Here is a 19,420-nt window from a genome sequence, read left to right as displayed (position 1 = left end):
TCCAACTGTGACTGGTCCAAATGGATTCTGTGAAAAGGGATCCACCGGGGAGAAAAAACAACTACTGGCCCCAAAAAATGAATCACATTCATTTTTTTCTAAATCCTGACTTTTTGGTGTCAGAGCGAAGTCAGGAGGTACAATGTGTGTACGTGTGTGTGTGTGTGTGTGAGTGTGTACCTTCAATCTCCAGTTATCCTCAACATCTGCTTTGATACGACTGAGCCAAACATCTGTGAACCAAACCGGGTCTCTGCAGAAAACACAGCAAAAACAGAAACATAATGTCAACAGTTGACTCACAAGTGACATCTCAATGAACTGTGTGCTCTTCAAGTTCAATTTCTTCTACATAAAATCAGATACTGCAGTTTACTTTTTATAAACCTTAGAACTTTTTTGTAACTTGGAAAGCTCAAGTTATTTGGTACAGCCTTCATAACCCATTTTAAGTAATGACTGAAGTGTTCTTTCATTCAGACGTAGATGGAGATTAACAGTGATAGTAAACTTAAAGAGAGTGTTTCATTCAAAGGAGGGAGCCTCACTACTTGCTCATGATCAAAAATGTCTCGATGAGTTTTGATTTGTTTTGAACTCTCAAAGATGGTGTTAGAGGATAAATAATTGTCTCCCTGCTCAACAATTAAAATAATGAGAATCAATAATGGCGCCGATAAAATAAAAAAGAATCTGTTGATGATGTTTCACAATTTGATGCTTTAATTCATTAAAAAAAAGAAAAAGACAAAAAAGAATTTGAAATACAAACAGATATTTTTTAGAACTTTTCAATGTGTCATCTCCAGTCTTTAACCCGAGAGGACCCACGGTGACACCGGTGTCACCGTGGGTCCGCTTTGAATGTCCCTGTCCTTCATTATAAAGCTTTATGTCTGATTTTAACTCATAAAGTCCCGAAGCAAAGTATACTCAATATCCTGGTATCATGACCATGTGACAGTCGTGTCTGTGACAGAAAGCAATCTCTCCAAAACAGTAATAAAATAATAATAAAATAATAATAAAACTTATAACAATAAAATTTATTGTTTTGGAAAAAAAACTTCAGAAATGTGTTCTATATGGTCCACTTGGTCTGTGGTATAACCCACATAATTTTCCTGTAAGGATAAAAGGGTGTGGGTTCTCTAGGTTTAAAAATGTATTCAAATAATTAAATTCATAAATGAACGCAGCAGATGTGGTGAACTTTTACTGTATCTTTGTGCACGTCCTCTCACATTTGATGCAGGGCCTGACACATGGCTGCTCCAGTGGTCAGCTCTCCCACTGTCCTGCAGGGTGCAGGAGTGTTGAAGGTTTGCAGCTGTGAGGAGGAAAAAAACAGCCTCCTCAAGAGGATGAACACACAATCCACGAAGCAGACAACCAAGTTTACAATAAGGAAGGTGATGGGTTAGGGTCAGGGGTCATTGTCTCCCTTTACCCCTAGATCAGCGGTCCCCAACCACTAATTCTCATTATTGTAATTACTATTATTTGATTGACTTGTTCACCTTTCTATTGGAAATGATCAATATTTCTCCTGCGTTGAATGCGCTGATTGTAAATCGCGAAATTTCAAAATAAACCTCATCAGTGCTGTCACTTGAATCGAGTTTTTAATGTAATTATTTCTTATAATTATTTCGTTTACAGAGACGAAATAGAGATGTTGATTATCAATTTAGGGGAAAAAAAGTTTGTTTATTGTCTGTTGATATCTACATTTGACATAAAACCACTGCGGATGATTTATTATTAGACTCCAGCTGTCCTGGAGTCATTAATGATTATCGATCAAATGAAGGCCGGTCCGTGGTGCAAAAAAACAGGTTGGGGACCGCTGCTGTCCAACATTCCTCGCCGACCCGGCATGATTCCTGGGAGGAAACTTCCGTGACTCTGGGATTGTAACTAATTCATGAGGTTCGTTTCTAACCGGAGTAAATCGGTGTCGGATGATCCTGATGTGAGAGCCGACCAGCCACCAGCCACCACACCAACCAGGGACACAGGTGTCAGCGACACGTAGAGAGGTACACGGTGTTTACAATGGAGCTACATCCCATAAACATACCGGTTAATGGGATTAACACGCTATGACCAGAGCTGAAGCTGCGGGTTGTCGTCTTTTGACCTGATCTGTCTACCTCAGTGTTATAACGTATTATAATGTATTATAATGTATTCATGGGCCAGAGGCGTCCTCCTCTTCCTCCTGAGGTAAACCACGTCTTCCTCACTGACACAGACGGAGAATAGCAGCTCCAAACCAAGCTAATAAATATATCTGACATCAATTATTGTTATCAATTATTACTGCATTTTATCTCAGCTAACACACCTACAATCAGACGTGCGGACCCGCTTCTATGTTTTAGTTCAATGAGACGACACATGACGTTAGGCAATAACATTAAAAACACAACAAAACAACAACCCTCACCCATTTAAGGAGGCTGTCCGTCAGGTCCGTTTTATTCTCATCCATTTGTTCCGATTTAGCTTCAAGCTAAAGTATTTTCCACCTGTCAGCAAAGCTCTTCCGCTCCTTTCCTCTGCATTTGACCTCACCTGCTGCAAAAGGTAAATCCCTAGCGACAAATGCGTAGAGTAGTACACCACAAGGACTAAACCGCCGTAAAAGTAGCTTAAAATGTACGTGAATGGCGTATCTCAGTCCTTTGACGTTTCTCGACCAGCAGCCTGGAGTTGAGGTGAAACAAGGGGGAACATACGTAATCCAATCAGAGTAGAGATCATTGAAGATTGACTGATGTTGCCATGGCCTGCAGCCAATCAGCGTAATTTACTTTTTTACACGCCCCCGTTGTCTGGACAAAATCAGAACGATTCGTAAAATCAAATTCGTTCGCATTATCAATGGACAGTTTCAGTAATGAAAGATACTGAATGAGTTTAATTTCATAAATTGATAATATTTGCTGTGTTACTCTGTTAATATTACGTTATGACGCATTCAGGTAGTAAATAGAAGCGGGCGCGCAGAGCTAATGGTAAAGAAAGTACAGGTGAAGGAAACACTGCCTACTTACATGGGAAAGGGAATTCTAATGTGTTATACAGAGGTAAAGGTAAAGTATGACACCCCCGCATCACTGTCCTGAGTGTTTAGAAGGATGAGTATTTATTTATACTTTTCATAATCATAAATCAACTAAACATTTCATTTCCAGCAGATATTTACATAAAACATGCAAATGGTGCAGACAGGTATCTCTGTGTAAATTATTTGTAGGCAAGTTGTGTGACTCATTATTAGATAAACCTGACTGATGGAGGCTAATATTGTAGGAGGAAATGTAAGAAAAAGAATGGTTTAACACATACAGTATCTCAAGGCTAAAACACAGATAATTAACATATACTGTAGGTGGTTACAAAATTATTTGATCTTGATAATTTGCATAATTAACACAATTAAAGCTAAAGAAACCCACACTGAGTAGAATAGGTCCTTCTAATAAATCTAACACTGCTAAAGAAGATTGTATGGGAATTTTAAATGTTTTGAATAGATGTTTTTGATATGATAAATCAGAAAAACTGAAAGTGTGTTTTTCACCAGAGTTATGCAAAGAGTGAGCTGTAGAAAAAAAATATGTGGCATAAAATATGAACAGAGCCATGCTTATATCCAACGTCTCGTACACTATCACAGAAAGCATGTTTGGTACACGACACCCGTTTAAGCAAGTGACATTCATTCAGTGTATATTTTTCATCTCCTGTCTCCATTTATCATCCTACAGGCCACAACACTTTCTCTCAATTGAAGTTTGTTTCACGTCGGATTTTTGCAACCTACAGTGAAAGGCTCTCTAAAGTCAACCTGAACCAACAGGAAAATTGATACATTAAAGATATTTTTGTATGCTGAGTACAAATAAAATTTTAATTCATACTATCTATGCATTTCAGCCTGCATCGTGTAGATGTTTAAAGTATTTCCTGACAACAATCAGCTCTCAAACAGCTGCTAAAAGCTTGAAGATATAACCATGAATTATCTATCATGGATCAAATAAATCTCTCACATTATCCACATATCTCAGATGAAGCTGTGTGTGATTCAGTCTGAAAGGATGCTGAGCACTGATGATGCTGATTTATTTATTAACAACCCTTAGGGTGTATACAGGGTGTATACAGACTTTTCAGGAGTCTGAGGGTAAAGGTCTTATTTTGCACGAATTGTAAAGCCCTCAGAAGCAAATTGCCTTTGAGCATGAAGACTCAGACAGCAGAAATGGGTCAGTCTGGTTGATCAGTAACTTGCTTTAGTTTATATTGTCAGGCAGCAGTTCTTCCCCCTGAGACTCAACGACTACCTGTCTGCTCGCTTGACTATACACAGCTCTGTCCCAGTGAGTCTCATTAAATGTTACTAAACAAGTTTAATTTGAATATTCACATTATTTCTTGGAGTTTTATCTATTTGTAAAATTGTTCAACTGCCCACAAATAGACAAGACTGAGCACAAATATACAGTAATTACTTTTTGAGTACGTATTCGCTATGGACCCCAAGAAAGTGACAGAGAAAAGAGGAAAATAAAAGACGAAGAAAAGAGTTTTTGTTGTCCATACAAACAAAGCAAGAGATAATAGAAAAGCATAAGAAAGGGATGCGTTTGGTTGATCTCGCCAAAGAATATGGCCAAAAATCTACAATCACCACGTTATTAAAACAAAAGCAAGTTTAAGGAGTTTAAGGCATCACATGGTTGTTAGAGAGGTTCAAAAGAAGGACTGGAATTCACTCTGTTGTTCGGCATGGTGAGATAGGAGCGCATGAACCAAAGAGGGCAAAAACAATGAGGACAGTTGTTAAAAGGTAAATGACCATCATTATTATTCTTTACTCTATTCTTTGTTTTTTACATCATGCACAACTCTCATTTATTGTGTAATAATCTAATTGTAACATGTATTTGTTACATGTTTTGATGCATTTTTATGCTTTATAAAACATTTATGTCGAAATTTTTGTGGGCTTGGAACGGATTAGGGCATTTGCATGGAAAACGTGTCTCTACTTAAGTAATTTTCTACTTACATAATTTCTTCGGGAACCAATTAATTTCGTAAGTAGAGGTACCGCTGTATATAAAATACCCCAAAGTGTTAGTTTCACATCAGCTATATGAGAAAATGAAGCTGAGGATGTTCTTGGATCCTCTATTGTTGGCATTTCTTTGAAATGAAGGAGACATTGAACAGACATTGATGACATGTGTACAGAGTGGAAATAATCTCATAGAAATAATCATAACTTTTCTCATGAGAGGGTTTTTTTTTGTTATCCTTTGAAACCCAGATGATTTGGTAGTGACATGATTACCCTTCAAACTAAAATGCTTCTGCAAACAAACGTTAAAGACATTACGCCACGGTCAATGTCAGATCGAGAGCTTGATCTAACTAAGTACAACATTAGCAGTTAGGATTACTAATAGAACACATAACTTTTTTATTAGCGATTGGTTACACCACATGAACAGAGGTCTGTTACAGGACTCTGTAACGTTAACCTGAACAAACTGCACCTGCCCCACCTATCTTATTCTTACCCCCAAGTCTATCAAGTCTATCAATAACAGGGACACAATATTTACAGTAAATACATGTTGTCCTGCCTGAAAAATCTGCATCTTGTGTGTAGAATATAATGTCATGACTGTTGGATAAAAAGAGTTTATCTTTGGCTCTGCAGCTCCAGCTCAGTAACTTATGAGAGTCAATCAGACTGTTAGTCGGAGAACACAACAGACAACAGATGTCATTCTGGAGCCCCACGCACGGCGTGTTCTCTCTCTTACCTTCAGTCAACAAACTGCACACAAGCTCTGCACATTTCTTTTAGCTGTAATGAATGTGGACTACACATGCCCAGCCCTTCTCCTCTGTGTGTGAAAGTATCAGGTGGTGCCATTCTGCCTTGAATGTGATATCAGGTTAGATCGGAGGACAGATGTAAATTCCCCCACTGTTTTCTGACAACAGGTTTGGTAACAGGAACACCACTTGTTGTAACCTCAAGAATCTATTACCATGGTTTGGTTAACACACCTCGTTGCCCAACTTGGAACACTTTGAGATAGAATTAACCTCTAACATCTCTTCTACATTCATCCAGATCAGACTACCCGTGTGATGCATGACCGCTGCAGGGCATTGTGAGTGAATAGCTTCAGGAGTTATTTGTAGTTTTCCATCGACTGTAAGAACAAACTGTCTCGCATATACGGTACCTTCATCAGATTACATTCTTCTGGCTGCAGATGGCACATCACGCAAAAGCAGAGATGTTTGATGGCATCCGAGACTTTTGGACTGTGGACTCAAAACTCCAGTCCTGTTCAGCAGGTGTTTACATAGCCTAAGTGTTATTGTCTAAATTTATTGTCGCATCAGGAGTTGGTTCACCTGTGCTCACAATCTCACAGTTCAGGTTTAGAGCTCTTAAATCAAAATCAACAAATAGATATTTCATTTAAATCCAATTTCATCATTTATTTAAAGCTAATGATGTCCATAGAAACACTTGATGGTCCGATACTTTGTACTGTATGTGTGTAGGGGGCAAAATAAATGTCACATTTGGTTTTTCTTTTTAACATAATTTTTTTCCAAAAAAGGAACATTAAAAACATCTATTTGGTGAGTTTCAGATATACTGATAAGGTCAACAGGCCAAACTGGAAAAGGTTTGAAAAAATGATTGTCAGAATTAAAACTGTTTACCAAGACAAGAATCTATTCACGAAAGTCTCACATTCAGTAAGTATTACAGTAGGTATTATTCATCATGTAAAGATATTACATCAAAAAAACACAGGAAGTAACAGCTGATACACATAAACACACCTAGAGTGTCGGATGACAGAAAAAAAAAAAAAGACAGTTTCTATTTCGACACCAACAAACATTAACATCAATGTGTGTTGCTGCACCAGGCTGCTGCATTCCTGAACATGCGTAGCCATGGTGACGGTGTGAGAGATGCTCTGAAGTCCCTCGGGGTCCAGGGCCACTGCCAGCTGAGGGTACAGCGCTCCGGGTGGGGCATCACGGCCAGGTGTCTCCCATCCCTGGAGCAGAGCCCTGCTACACCCTGTGGGGAGCCGTTAGGGTTCAGAGGGTATTCTTCAGTGGGCTGACCCTGGTCGTTAAGGTAACGTAAAGGGGCGAGCCCACCAGAAACGATCCGGTCCTGGACCTGGGGGCTCTGGAATTTCATCAGCCCTGTGAAGAAAGAGGTTACGGGATAGTGAGTCGCAAACACAGCTGTCAAATGAAAAAGTTGGCTTGAGACGTGAAAGTCGGCACAGAGTTGCTGTAGTGCAAGTTCTGGGTCTTAAAAATGTACATTAAGCACACAGATCTCATTTCTGTCCCTATCACCAATGATAATGTACTGTTCAATGAGGCACCTGATCAGGTTATAAAAGACTCTAGACCTGAAATTATCCGTTATTTTATCACATCATCGTGTTTATAGACCAGTACTTCCAGATTCATTGAGACATGGCATCTTCTTATGATTAATACCTCCTCAGCTGTTAAACTGTTTAATAATAAAGTTAGTGATATTACCACATTTCAATTTGGCCTTTTAAATATTAGATCACTTGCTTGTTAACGATGTAATTCTTCAGCATGGTCTGGATATGACTGCATTATGTGAAACATGGCTGAAACCAAATGTTTCCTTACCGTTAAATGAAGCTTCGACACCTGATTTTACATATGCTCATGCTGCAAAGACCGATAAACAGGGTGGAGGGGTTGCTTTGGTTTATAAATCTATTCTTACCATGACTTCTAATCTAGATTTTAATTTTAACTTCCTTTAGGCTCTTGTTTTAAAGCCATCGCCTAGTAGTATACAGACCGCCTGGTCCCTATTCTTTGTTCTTAGAAGAATTTGGTGAATTCATCTAATTACTCATTCTGATGAGGTTATAGTGACTGGGGATTTTAACAGTCATTTCAATAAGGCTCGTGATCCTTTGTGTAAAGCATTCTTAACCCTCCATGACATATTTGGTTTCACTCAGTGGGTACATGAAGCAACTCATCTCAGTGGTCATACCTTAGATCTGATTCTATCCCATGGTATAGATGTTACAGCTGCGACTCTCTCCTCTTATGTCAGTGACATCTGACCATTTTCTTATTACACTTAAAGCAGCCTCTTTTTTTCCTGATGTAGTTACTACTCTCCATATCGGCTTGTCAGCGTCATCTAGTTAGTGAGCTGTCTGGTGACTCACTCTACTGGATGGATCAGCGTGCTTTTGTCATACATTTACTATTGTACTTGTTACTGTTATTGTTGTTGTGTTGTTAACCTGTACATGTGATACCTATTGCTTCGTCTGTCCACTTTTAGTCTACCTGAGGTTTCTCCCATCCATTTTTTTCCCTGTTAAAAGGGTTTTGGGGGGGGGTTGTCCTTTATCTGGTGTGAGGGTCGTACTGCACGCAGTAAACAAAAGTCAGAGAGATTTAGTCCATGTGCAGATTGTAAAGCCCTTTGAGACAGTTTATGTGAATCTGAGCTATATAACAATAAATAAACTTGAAACTTCATTATCATTCCATGCTGCTAGCCTGCCCTGAACAACAACTGACCGCAAAGAGTTTGGAGAAAGCATGAAGAGTGTAAAACAGGGTCGACTTCATGATTGACTGCTGTTCAGTACCTTCTCCATGTGCAACCCAGACTCCGAGAGCTGAGCCCTCCATGCCTTTGAGCCAGATGGATGGGGACTCCTGGATCCCGACACTGACAAAGCGAGACTCAAACCTGCCGGACTTGTTATGGGTCAGTACCACTTCAGAGTCTGAGGGACAATTGGAAAGCAATTTTAATTCTGAAACTGCTGTCAATTTTTGATGACTGTAATTTGAATTTACAACAAAACTGTTCTTGACGATACACTAAACTTTTCTTCTTACCTGCTCCATCCTCACTCTCTCCCACCCAGCCCAGCAGGGCGAGCAGCTGGCAGCCGTTACACACACCCAGACTCAGGGTGTCGTCCCGCCGCCGGAAACGTTCAAACTCAGCTTTAGCCTTGGGGTTATAAGCCACAGTCGCAGCCCAACCTTTTATGAAAGACGATTGTATCAGATTGTTTGTTGTCTAACAGTGAGTGTGTGTGTGTGTGTGTCTGTGTGTGTGCGTGTGTGTGCATGTGTGTGTATTTATTTGCCTTTAGCTGATCCCAGGACGTCTGCGTAGCTGAATCCGCCAACAAACACAACCACTTTGAAAGAGTCAAGAATCAGGGAGCCAGAGCAGAGGTCCTGCATGGTGACATCCCACACCTGTACACAGAAGTAGAAGACTCATGTACACCTGGTATATAACATAGCTAGCTAATCAATCCCTAAGTATTCACCTCAAAGCCAGCCATATGCAAAGACACAGACATCTCTCTGTCTCCATTACTTCCCTCTTCTCTGACCACGGCGACACGAGGCTGCCCTGCAGGTGACAGAATACATCAAGAAAGCCAAGGGGAAAAAAAATGGAATAAAGATCAGGATTGTCACGTAACTGGACCACTCAAATTATTCCTAATATTTTAGATTTTGAATACATTAAAATAGAAATCAAAGAATAAAGCATGAATAGTTTCACCTACTTTTTCCGAAGACATTAAGTTTAAGTTTCAGTTAACTGTCATGCACGTTCATTTCATTTTGTAAAACCTAGATTTAAAAGTTCAAGTTGTGCCCTAAAAACCTTCTCTCGAGATATATTCCACTCAGAGTGAATCTAAATTCAACTCATCACCATGTTGACGAGAAAAATAAAAGAAATAAAGATTTCAAATAGCAAGAGACATCATTTGTCTATGTTCTGTCTGTGTAGAAGCTTTTGTCTGAAAACAAATTCCATGCTCAGAATTAAGTTGTGTTCAAGCCGCAACCGTAGAAACAAAAACATAAATGGCTAAAAATCCATAGATACGTACGTTTCAACACTTTTTTAAAAGCAGTTTTTGAGTTCGGACATCAATATGATGAAAACTGTAAAATGTAACCTTGAATCACAGTAGATCTTAATGAACATTATCAGTCTAGTTTTGTCTTACTCAGCTGGCTCATGATGGGCATTTCGGAGGCGTCAAAGGAGAGTTTGAAGTAAGGCTGTGTTCTCCTGGCTAATCCTTCTTCCTCCTGATTGACACAGACCTCATTGGCCTGGAGGCGCTCCAGTTGGAAACTGGTGCCCTCCCACAGTGCTCTCAGGTTTGGCAGCAAATCGTTGAGTACTTCCTGTCCATCCACACGAACACTGACCTGAGATGCACGTTGGGCAGAGCAGAAAGTGTCGGTCACAGTTGAGAAGAAAAGTACTTGAGGAACTTTTTGAACTTGACGTCTCACCACAGCCTCTGGTCCGAAGGCACAGGTCCTGCCGATACGACGGCACTGCAGGCCTGCGTCTCTGTATCTCTGACACACCGTTTGTTCATCGGGCTGTGACACCTCCAGAATCAGACCCAACTCCTCACTGAACAGCAGCTCCATGACTGTGCAACATCGTGTGAGTTTAAAACATAAATATCCCACTCATGCAAATGTGACACCGATACCGAAAGACACATCAAGTGACTAACCTCCAGCTCCTTGTGAAGACAACTCAATAATAATCCCACGGTTTCCTGCAAACGCCATCTCCAGTACGCAAGTGATGAGGCCTCCATCGCTGATGTCGTGTCCAGCACTCAGCAGATGATCTACGAGAATTAAAATCAATAAAAAAAAACACCCTTTTCAACCTCTGTCCACTATTTTACATACCAACGACTGTATTAATTTTAAGACATGACAACGGATTGTGTTGAGTACTGAAAATTTATTTAATCATTATCCAGGTTATAATAAGACGTAAGATGTAGAGCCGCCACATCCAGCTGCTTTTGGCAGTACATATAATTAACCACTTGGTGGCAGTGTATAACAGCAAACAGGGGGCACCATCACCCATCCAGACATACTCTCAATTCTCTACAGGGTTACAGGAGGTTGGAGCCAAACCATGATGACCACAGGCTTTATATTAAAACGTGAATTCAGTGTGAAGCTAAAGAAAAGTATGCTCGAGAACTCAATGGCATTAATTTATTTTTCATTTCATTTCTGTTGGCAAGCTCACCCCGTATGAGCGTCTGCGTAGTGTTGAAGCAGGCAGTCAATAGTTCTGGCTTGTCCAAGTCAGGGGAACAGTCTCCCAGCTGGCTGAAGCACTGAGCGAGGGCAGAACCTCCGAGTCGATGATGACCTGAACTGACAGGAACCCACAGCAGCACGCCTGCAGACACGAGACAAAGGGTCGGAGGCAGACCATCTGTTACTATGGAGAAGGTCTGTGTGTTTTATTTATGTGTGAGAGAAAACTCAGCAATGGCTTGATGAAATATGGATAATTGTATTCATAAGTCATAAAAATGTAAAAAGACTCATTTCAGTGGCTGTGTTTCTGTGTGTGAAATACCTTTGCCCTCTGGATCCTGGAGATCGGGCGTCACAGTGGCCGTGATATCAGGACAAACAGCATACGCTGAAATAACTAGAGCACCTGAAGCAGTGGGGGAGCCATGAGTACCAAAGACAGAGACACACACACGCAGATGGATGGACGGACACACAGTACCTGGAGCTTTGACCGTCTCTGTTCCCACTCTGGCTGCCATACTTAGAGAGTCTTTCCCTCCATCGATGGCCACGCCCAACTGACCCATGACCTCACACATAGCTTTGCAGGCATCCCAAAGACAGGCTCCTTCACCGGGAAGTTTGGCCGCCCACATCCAGTTACCACTACACTTCACATCCTGAAACAAACACAAATTTACTAAAGTGCTTGAGGCGGAAATAATCATCTTCATTATAAAATGAAGATCCTGTAAGTTATTATACAAGTTTGAACAAAGAAAATTAATATTCAGCAAAAGGAACCATCGAGTCATCCCCCATCATGAGGTCACCTTTAGAGCGGTGACTCTTGCGAACACCAGATTGGTCAGAGCTTCTCCAACAGCCATGCGAGCCCCCGCTGCAGGACACACCAGGCCTTTAATTGGCTGCTCCCCGATGGCGGTAGCAGCTCCCTCCAGGTTGAATGGCGACAGAGCAACAACAGCCACGTCGGCCAATGGGGTGTGAAGAGGGCCGACGCATTGTTGCTGGGCAACCAACCCAGTCACGGAGCGGTCCACCTGGGAGAGGAGAGGGAGTCGAGTTTTTAAGTGTCTGCACACGCGCCTTTTAAGAGAGCAGAAGTCAAGGATGTAACACACGCACACGCACACACACACACACACACACCTTGTTGGTCAGGTAGCGTTTGGAAGCCACAGCAGGCAAACGTAGAACTCTGTCCAGCGCGGCTCTGACTGTCAGCCCAGCAGGAAGAGCCAGCGGTTGGCTGTTCCACTTCAGACGCTCCATCTTAAAGACTTTCTGGGGCATCTTCCCCAGAACCCACTCCAGCTGCAGATCCACTGGGGGGCGCTCGCCATCTCCCTCGTCACTCACCAGCACAATCTGCAGGACGGTGACATCAATGCGACCATGCCGATCACGAGTGTGTTTTCACGTGCTGATGCAGTGTGTGTGGAATGATGGGTACACAGTGGAAGCGTGCCTTTCCGTCTCCGGTGATGTTTCCTACAAAGTCGACGGGACACTTCTCTCTCTGACAAACCCTCTCCAGGAAGCACCTGTCGGGTGGGCGGAGCAGCAGGGCGTTGCTCTCTTGATACTCCGCCCCCCACAGCTCCAGCACGCTCAGCGTGGGGTCGCCCTTCTGTAAAACGAAGAGAGGGAGTAAAACGAGTGAGATAGAAAGAGAATCAACACAACTGTGTGGTCGTGGTCGATGTCTTGACCTTGAATCTACTGCTGTAGATTACGGCTCCGGCCGGCTCGCTGAGCTCCTTCAGCACATTACCTGTAGACGACAGCGTGATTCAACATGTTTGTCTCTTTAACCAAGTGTCCCACTGGTCCTTTGTGTTGTACCGTTTCCTCCTGCTCCTTGATCATGTATACTGCATATCGGATTCCCGCCACTTCTTTCCAGGCAGGCCCTGAGAGTGCGATTCATCTTCTGCTCCATCTCAGCATCTCCCCTCTGCACCGCTCCCAGATCCCTGTCGCTGGAGTTGTCGCCCTGGACCTGTAGGGCCAAAACATACTAGAAAAACCACAAAAGAGAGGTAGTCGCTCATCTGGATCACTTCCACCAACGTACCTCTACAGAAGAAGCTGCTCCTCCTCCCACGCCGATTCTGTACACTGGTCCTCCGATCTTCACCACTTCCATTCCTGATCAACAAAAAGAAGAGCCGAGGGGTGCCGTGAGTCATTGATCGATGTGTGTAAATATAGCTATATTGATCACACAGATTTACAACATCACCAGTCTCTGCCTCTTCTTTCTTTACGTGGGCATCTTCAATTGAACCAAGACCACCACTGAACATGATCGGCTTAATCCACTCTCGCCGCTCTCCGTTGTCCAGACGCATACCGAAAGACCGGGCAAAACCTACAGGATGGATTTAGACAGAAAATCAACTTAAAGGAAATAAAAGGAAAAAAACATGAGGAGAAACAGGTATTTGAGTCACCAAGTCAGATTATCTGATGAGTCTTTTTTCCAAAAGTATATCACTGATCAGACAAGATTAAAGAACAGGTCTTACATGGTTCTATCATTTGGCAGTATATTTAGTAGTGTGTGTATACCTAAAATACCTACAACTAAAGCATTTCACAAATTAATCATTACCTTTCAAATGCAATTAAATTCGAACAATAAGTGGTAGACGTTTCAATAGAGACTACTCAAACAATTTGAGCTTAAAGAAATAGTAACTGGTTGACCCTTGTGATTCTGCTATCATCAGTTACTCTACAGTCACAGGTCTTATTCTTATTATTTACCTGTTCAAACGCAGGTTTTGATTCCAGTGAAGGTTTATGATTACTAATTGAGAAATACGTGGAAGGTTAATGAGTTACTGAGAAGTTATCCTCCTTAGCATGACCGACCTGCCAGGACAGGTTCTCCAAACTTGTTTCCGTAGTCTGAGGCTCCATCACTGGCTTCAACAGCCACCTGCAGCGGCGGGGCGAAGCTGGACGGGTACTCCCAGCCCTCTCCTGAAGACTCCCACGGGAGGACGTAACCTGAAGTGAAGGACATAGTAAACGGGCAAAACAATGACAAATCCTTAGAGGAAGAGAGTGTAGAAGAGTGCATCACAGACCTGGTACGTTCAGGTTGCCAAAACAGTATCCTGCAGTGCCAGCGATGACGTGACCTCCTTTTCCTGCGCTCTGGACGTCTCTGATGCGACCTCCCGTCCCGGTGGTGGCACCACTGAATGGAGCCACACCTGTAGGTCAGATGGGATGGACTACGATTGTTATCAAGACAATGCAAGGGGTTAAAAAACAAAATTGGTGTATGTGGTGTCCTGACCTGTCGGGAAGTTGTGTGTTTCTGCAGTGAAAATAACGTGTCTTAGGGAGTGCCGGGTCTCATAAGGACTGGCTTGAGATGGATCTTTAGGGTAGAGACATTTCAGCTCCATCCCCTTGATACCACTGGACACACACACGCACACACACACACTCCAAGCTGAGTCATTGTAAACAGAATGACGTACATAAAAGAACACTTTCCCAATCATACCTGCTGTTGTCAGAGAACTTGATGACGTTGTTCTGGTTGCTGTACCGCTGGGTGTCCATTATCAGACTGAACAGAGTCTCTTCCTGCTCTTGCCCATCGATCTCCATCCGGCCCTTGAAGAACCAGTGACGGCTGTGCTCACTGGATCACCGCAAAAACACGAGAGAATCAAAAACCTGACAAAGACCTACAGACTCAACCGACATGTACGACACAAAGACGTCCTGCTGATGTGCTCGCTGCTGGAAAACCCCACCTATTGGACTGGGCCAGGTCGAAGCACTCCACACTGGTGGGGTTCCTTTGAACCCTCTGGAACATCGATGTGTAGTAATCCAGATCCCAGGAGTCAAAGGCCAGACCTGCGTCAAAACACATGATGAGACCCGGCGAACGAACCCCAAGCAGTAACAAAGATCATTTGTGCGATCAAATAGCAGTGGACAAGTTGTAGAATTAATCAAAACACGCACAAACACACACACGCAGCTATATATTTATATCATGCGATAACTGCATTTTAAAGAAGAAATCCAACGGCAGACAAACTTTTAATGTTCAATCAGAGGTCATTTCAATATTTGGGGCAAGTTCTAATAAACGATTACCATTTAAGCAACGCAATGTTTTTAGATAATGTAATGTCACCTATAAGAAGTCGTCCTTTTTACAAAAGACTGCATTCAAAATCAAACGAGGGAGCACAATAGTGAATGTGAAATTGACCCTACAGGGAAGTTCAGCAGCTACGCTGTGTCACTAATCAGCTCACTTCATCTGTTGAAGGAGAGACTATTAAGTATGAAGGGAAATTATTCTCGTGTGTTTGGGCAGCTTGAGAATATTAATGAGGCTGGACAGACGGGAGTAAGAGCACGAGCTGTGGCAGCAGTACCTGCACACTGGCGGCTTATCATCATCTGATGCTGTGAAAAACATTTGTGGTTGACAACATAAAAAATTTGAAAACTTCAGTCTTAAGGAGATTCCTGTCCAGAAAAGCTCATTTTGTATCTGACTTCATTAATCAGATGGAACTCTTCTCTCCGTTTGGCTTCAATTTGCTTTCACATGACGTGAGATGCAGCCACTAATTAATTACAAGCATGCACGTGCGAGATAATGAGCAGCATCACTGCTGTCCTGTGACTTGAGCCAGTGAAGTGATAAAACATGTGACAGCACCAGAAGCATACACAGTGTACTCACAGAGAAACGCAAGACTGAAAAGACAAAGACAGAAAGACAAAAGATTGGAAGAAGAGTATTAAAAAAGGGCTGATACTGAAGAGAAAAACGATTCTTTACTAATTGTAAGTGCCGTCTCACCAAGATCGTCATTCGCCTTCTCCAAGGCTGCACGTCCCTTCCCCAGGATGTCCACCTCAAACACGGGCTGTGGTTTGATTTCCACTGTGAAGGAGGTGATGGGACGCTGATAGATGCATTCTGTCATGCTGTCATGCAAACACTCAATCAGCTTCTTTATATCGCCATTCAGTTCCTTCACACTCTGTCCATTCCTGGGCTGGAGGACAGAGAAAGACAGTTCTCATGAGAAGCAGGGGAAACTAAAGCCAATGCTTTAGTAGATTCTTCTTCTGTTTGTGTGTGTGTGTGTGTGTGCGTGCGTGTGTGTGAACCTTGATCAGAAACCTGCGAGACACCTCCACCCGTGTGACATGTGTGAGGCCGACACTCTGGCAGATGGACACGGTGTTTGTGGACCAGGCAGTGGAGAAGTTCAACCTGAAGAGCAAAATGACATCACACAGTTTGAGGATTTACTTGATGACTTCTTCCATCACCATCATCACTAGTGAAGAAAAATCAATTTTGATGATACTAAACTAATATCCATTACTTATTTTTAAAATTGCAAATGATAAAAAAAAAATCTAGTTGTTCCATCAGGAATCTCATGATACTGACATGGCAATGTCAGATATTAATATAGAAAAACATTTTTATCTTTTAATGGACTTCATTAAAATAATAATTCATGAATTGCTGCACATATAGTCATCTAGTCGGAAAAATAAGAGTGTCACCAAAAAAAAAAAATCAAAGTATTGATGATTAAACTCTACATAATTTCATGGTTGGGGGATAAGATCCAGAAGAAATTGTGAAGTAACACAACCTCCAGGGGCCAAAGATGGGGCCTCTACCATGTCATGTTCAATAGTCTTTCAGTTACTGTGTTACAATATCACTTACATAATTCCCACAACTTATATTTCATGGCCCGATTGTTTCCGATTGATCAACTTCTGTTTAAAGGTAACAACCGACCATGTCAACCTGCTAATAAATAAAATTCTGATTTTATTCACTCAACTAGATATTGATTCCACTTTAATATATAAACGCACACAGAGCCATACGTGACAGGTGGTACCTGGGTCCTATCTCCACCAGCTTCTCTCCGCTGCCCTCTGTGAGGTTTGGACTCTCAGACAGTGGCTCTATCTGCAGTGGGGGGCGAAACAGCCAGAGGAGAACCTCCCTCTGCTCGGCACTGAGGCTCTGGCAGCCTGCAGCAGACGGCGAGAGGAAACGGTGATAGGTTGGCAAAACGGATAAACGGAGACGACAGACGGAGTGTGGAAAATTTTCACACCATGCAAGCATTTCACGCAAGTGCTACGTTTTTAGCTGCCACACACTCACCCGTTAGCTCCACATTGTAGCACAGCTCAGAGGTGATTGACAGGTGGGGGTAGAGCTTCGCTGCCCTCTGTAAGGCTCGCCCACTCACAGCTTCATTACTGTAAAACCTCACTACAGCCATGACTGATGGAGACACAGAAATGAATCCAGTGCTGAGATTGAGAGACCTTCATTAATGAAATCAATCACAGCCATTGATGACGGCCTGCAGGCAATACCAATAGATGTGATTGATTCACCCATTTGGCTAAGTGCATTTTCTAATACAGCATAATGGATTAACAGCCGATATTGATGATAAATAATGGTTTTTATATCTTCTCACTGAGGCTAACCTTTGTCTCCGTATCAGTCGTGACCAGTGACACTGCCAGTACAAACGTGCTCAGACCGTAGTAATTACATTAAAACACAAAGGCAATGCTTAATGGTTGTGGTTCTCTCGCAGTAACTCAGGCTAATATCCATGCACCTTCTTTTGAAACAGAAGGAAAAAAATAAAAAAACGCAAACTGGGACGGCTGCTTCTACAACTAAAAAATAACTAATAAATGTTAAAAAGAAAGGGATTCATTCTTGGCATTGAATTGACCTGAAACAGCACAAAGACAGTAGATCTATGATGTGTCTACATTTGCATGGGATCAGGAACTCTTTAGAAATCAGCAAACACATTTCAACACTGCATCTGTGTTAGTAAAGGCTGCAAGAACAATAAGGTGTATATCAACAAAATATCTAAGATGGACTCAAAGATTTAAAGTGTTCTTTAGTTTTACAATTCCACATTTCAAATAGCTTTTACAAATCATGGATGTCATGTTGTGATCTCGGATAAAAAGGATCATCGAGTTTCAACAGCCAGCATCTGTGATGATGTTGGGGACAGATGGTGATCACAGCATCAGGAAAAACACGCATCAAGGTAATATTAGGTCATGTTGGACCGTAGTGGCGGCGCGCCCGGGGTGCAGCGGCTCTGGACCAACACTCCATCTGTCCTTTGAAATTTCATTGTACCGTCTGTGTATGTGTATGATGACAATAAAGAAATTTTGACTTTTGACTTTGACCTATGAAGATGCCATTGTTTCTGAAAGCTACACACAGGTTTTCAAAAAAAAAAAAAAGCTGCCATTCACACACTTTGCCCCCCCCCAGAGATTATTATTCCAACAAGACAAAGAAGACTCATTTTGCTGCCTTGCAAAAGGCAGCAATGAGAGAAGTCCAGAGCATCCTACCAGCAGGACACACCTGGAACTTTATGTTGCTCACAAAATAAAGTCTTCTGTCAAACAAACAATTCTATTTAAAACCTCCAAAAACTACTGCTGATTGAGTGTTGTTAACATAAAAGCTGGTGGGACATAATGACAAACTCCTGACAACTTATTTTAAAGGATGTTGAATTGGTGGGATCATTTTTTTTAGTGTCTCAAGTTATAATTTGGTTTAAATGATTTGTAAATCACTGCAAGTGTTTTTACATTTCATATCATGTCCCATGATCATGAGCCTACATAGACTTGACATAACGTCCTACACATGAGCCTACATGGACCGACATAACGTCCTACACATGAGCTGCAGGTCACGCTGGGCGGTCGGTCCTCATCTCACCCCTACCGACGCGCTGCAGATGAATCGATTCATTTGCGTGTCCACATAAAAACGCATGGAGGACACGGCGAGAAAAGCCTCCCGCATGTCTGTTACTCATCAGCCGGATGATTTCCACTTCTTTGTGAGGAGACAGCCGAGGGTTCTCTTTTTGTTTGTTTCTTCTAACTTAGTTTTAGCTAAACTTCCTACAACAAGCTGAACGTGGAGAAGTTAGTGGCTAATTGTTAGCCTTAGCTTACCTCGCTTCAGCAGTTTAAGTCCTTTCTGGGGCGGAAGGTTGAGACGTCTCCAGCTGATGCTGTCCCGGGTGGACCCGCGTTTTCTTCTCGTCCTGTCGGCGGTCTGGTCTCACTGGAGCGGTCTGCA

General features: G+C 42.2%; 2 protein-coding genes and 1 long non-coding RNA gene across 5 annotated transcripts in view; 1 reads left to right on the top strand and 2 right to left on the bottom strand.

Moving 5' to 3' along the window:
* Positions 1 to 2,592, bottom strand: part of hook1 (hook microtubule-tethering protein 1) — a 13,747-nt gene extending 11,155 nt beyond the window's left edge. The window contains exons 1-3 of one of the 2 annotated variants that reach the window (XM_068318677.1): positions 2,453 to 2,592; positions 1,245 to 1,330; positions 181 to 253 (exon numbers count right to left, since the gene is read on the bottom strand). In XM_068318677.1, coding sequence (XP_068174778.1) covers positions 181 to 253; positions 1,245 to 1,330; positions 2,453 to 2,497 — 204 coding nt within the window. In that variant the 5' untranslated portion in view covers positions 2,498 to 2,592. Of the gene's footprint in view, positions 1 to 180; positions 254 to 1,244; positions 1,331 to 2,452 lie in introns of those variants that run through there. The other variant, XM_068318679.1, reaches the window with a different exon arrangement.
* Positions 1,828 to 10,373, top strand: LOC137598480 (uncharacterized). The gene is made up of 4 exons (XR_011036683.1): positions 1,828 to 2,042; positions 8,759 to 8,860; positions 9,258 to 9,400; positions 10,238 to 10,373. It is a non-coding gene; the product is annotated as an uncharacterized lncRNA (long non-coding RNA).
* Positions 6,518 to 19,420, bottom strand: pfas (phosphoribosylformylglycinamidine synthase). 2 transcript variants are annotated; one of them, XM_068318676.1, is made up of 28 exons: positions 19,294 to 19,420; positions 17,429 to 17,551; positions 17,157 to 17,292; positions 16,399 to 16,504; positions 16,085 to 16,283; positions 15,012 to 15,117; positions 14,756 to 14,896; positions 14,543 to 14,667; positions 14,328 to 14,456; positions 14,110 to 14,247; positions 13,475 to 13,603; positions 13,307 to 13,380; positions 13,075 to 13,231; positions 12,942 to 13,003; positions 12,698 to 12,859; positions 12,379 to 12,597; positions 12,039 to 12,269; positions 11,705 to 11,885; positions 11,546 to 11,629; positions 11,207 to 11,362; positions 10,668 to 10,787; positions 10,435 to 10,580; positions 10,140 to 10,347; positions 9,441 to 9,526; positions 9,252 to 9,366; positions 8,995 to 9,144; positions 8,739 to 8,879; positions 6,518 to 7,275 (listed from the first exon to the last, which is right to left on the bottom strand). In XM_068318676.1, exons 2-28 carry the CDS (start codon positions 17,547 to 17,549, stop codon positions 6,965 to 6,967), a joined length of 3,933 nt encoding a protein of 1,310 aa, XP_068174777.1. In that variant the 5' UTR covers positions 17,550 to 17,551; positions 19,294 to 19,420; the 3' UTR covers positions 6,518 to 6,964. The 2 variants fall into 2 exon arrangements, with proteins under 2 accessions (XP_068174777.1, XP_068174776.1); XM_068318675.1 differs by having other exon boundaries at positions 10,140 to 10,580.

This window comes from Antennarius striatus, chromosome 7 (assembly GCF_040054535.1).
Source record: "Antennarius striatus isolate MH-2024 chromosome 7, ASM4005453v1, whole genome shotgun sequence".
In the NCBI taxonomy this organism is placed as follows: domain Eukaryota; kingdom Metazoa; phylum Chordata; class Actinopteri; order Lophiiformes; family Antennariidae; genus Antennarius; species Antennarius striatus.
The sequence above is the reverse complement of the archived record's forward strand: the minus strand, read 5'-3'. Positions and strand labels throughout refer to the sequence as shown.

Excerpts from the sequence above, each read along its gene's own strand:
- pfas (XM_068318675.1), bottom strand. The coding sequence starts at position 17,549 with ATGGCTGTAGTGAGGTTTTACAGTAATGAAGCTGTGAGTGGGCGAGCC. Across the intron at positions 17,293-17,428 it reads CTACAATGTGGAGCTAACGG|GCTGCCAGAGCCTCAGTGCC; the intron begins GTGAGTGTGTGG and ends CGTCTGCTGCAG. Across the intron at positions 8,880-8,994 it reads AGAGAGTGAGGATGGAGCAG|ACTCTGAAGTGGTACTGACC; the intron begins GTAAGAAGAAAA and ends ATTGTCCCTCAG.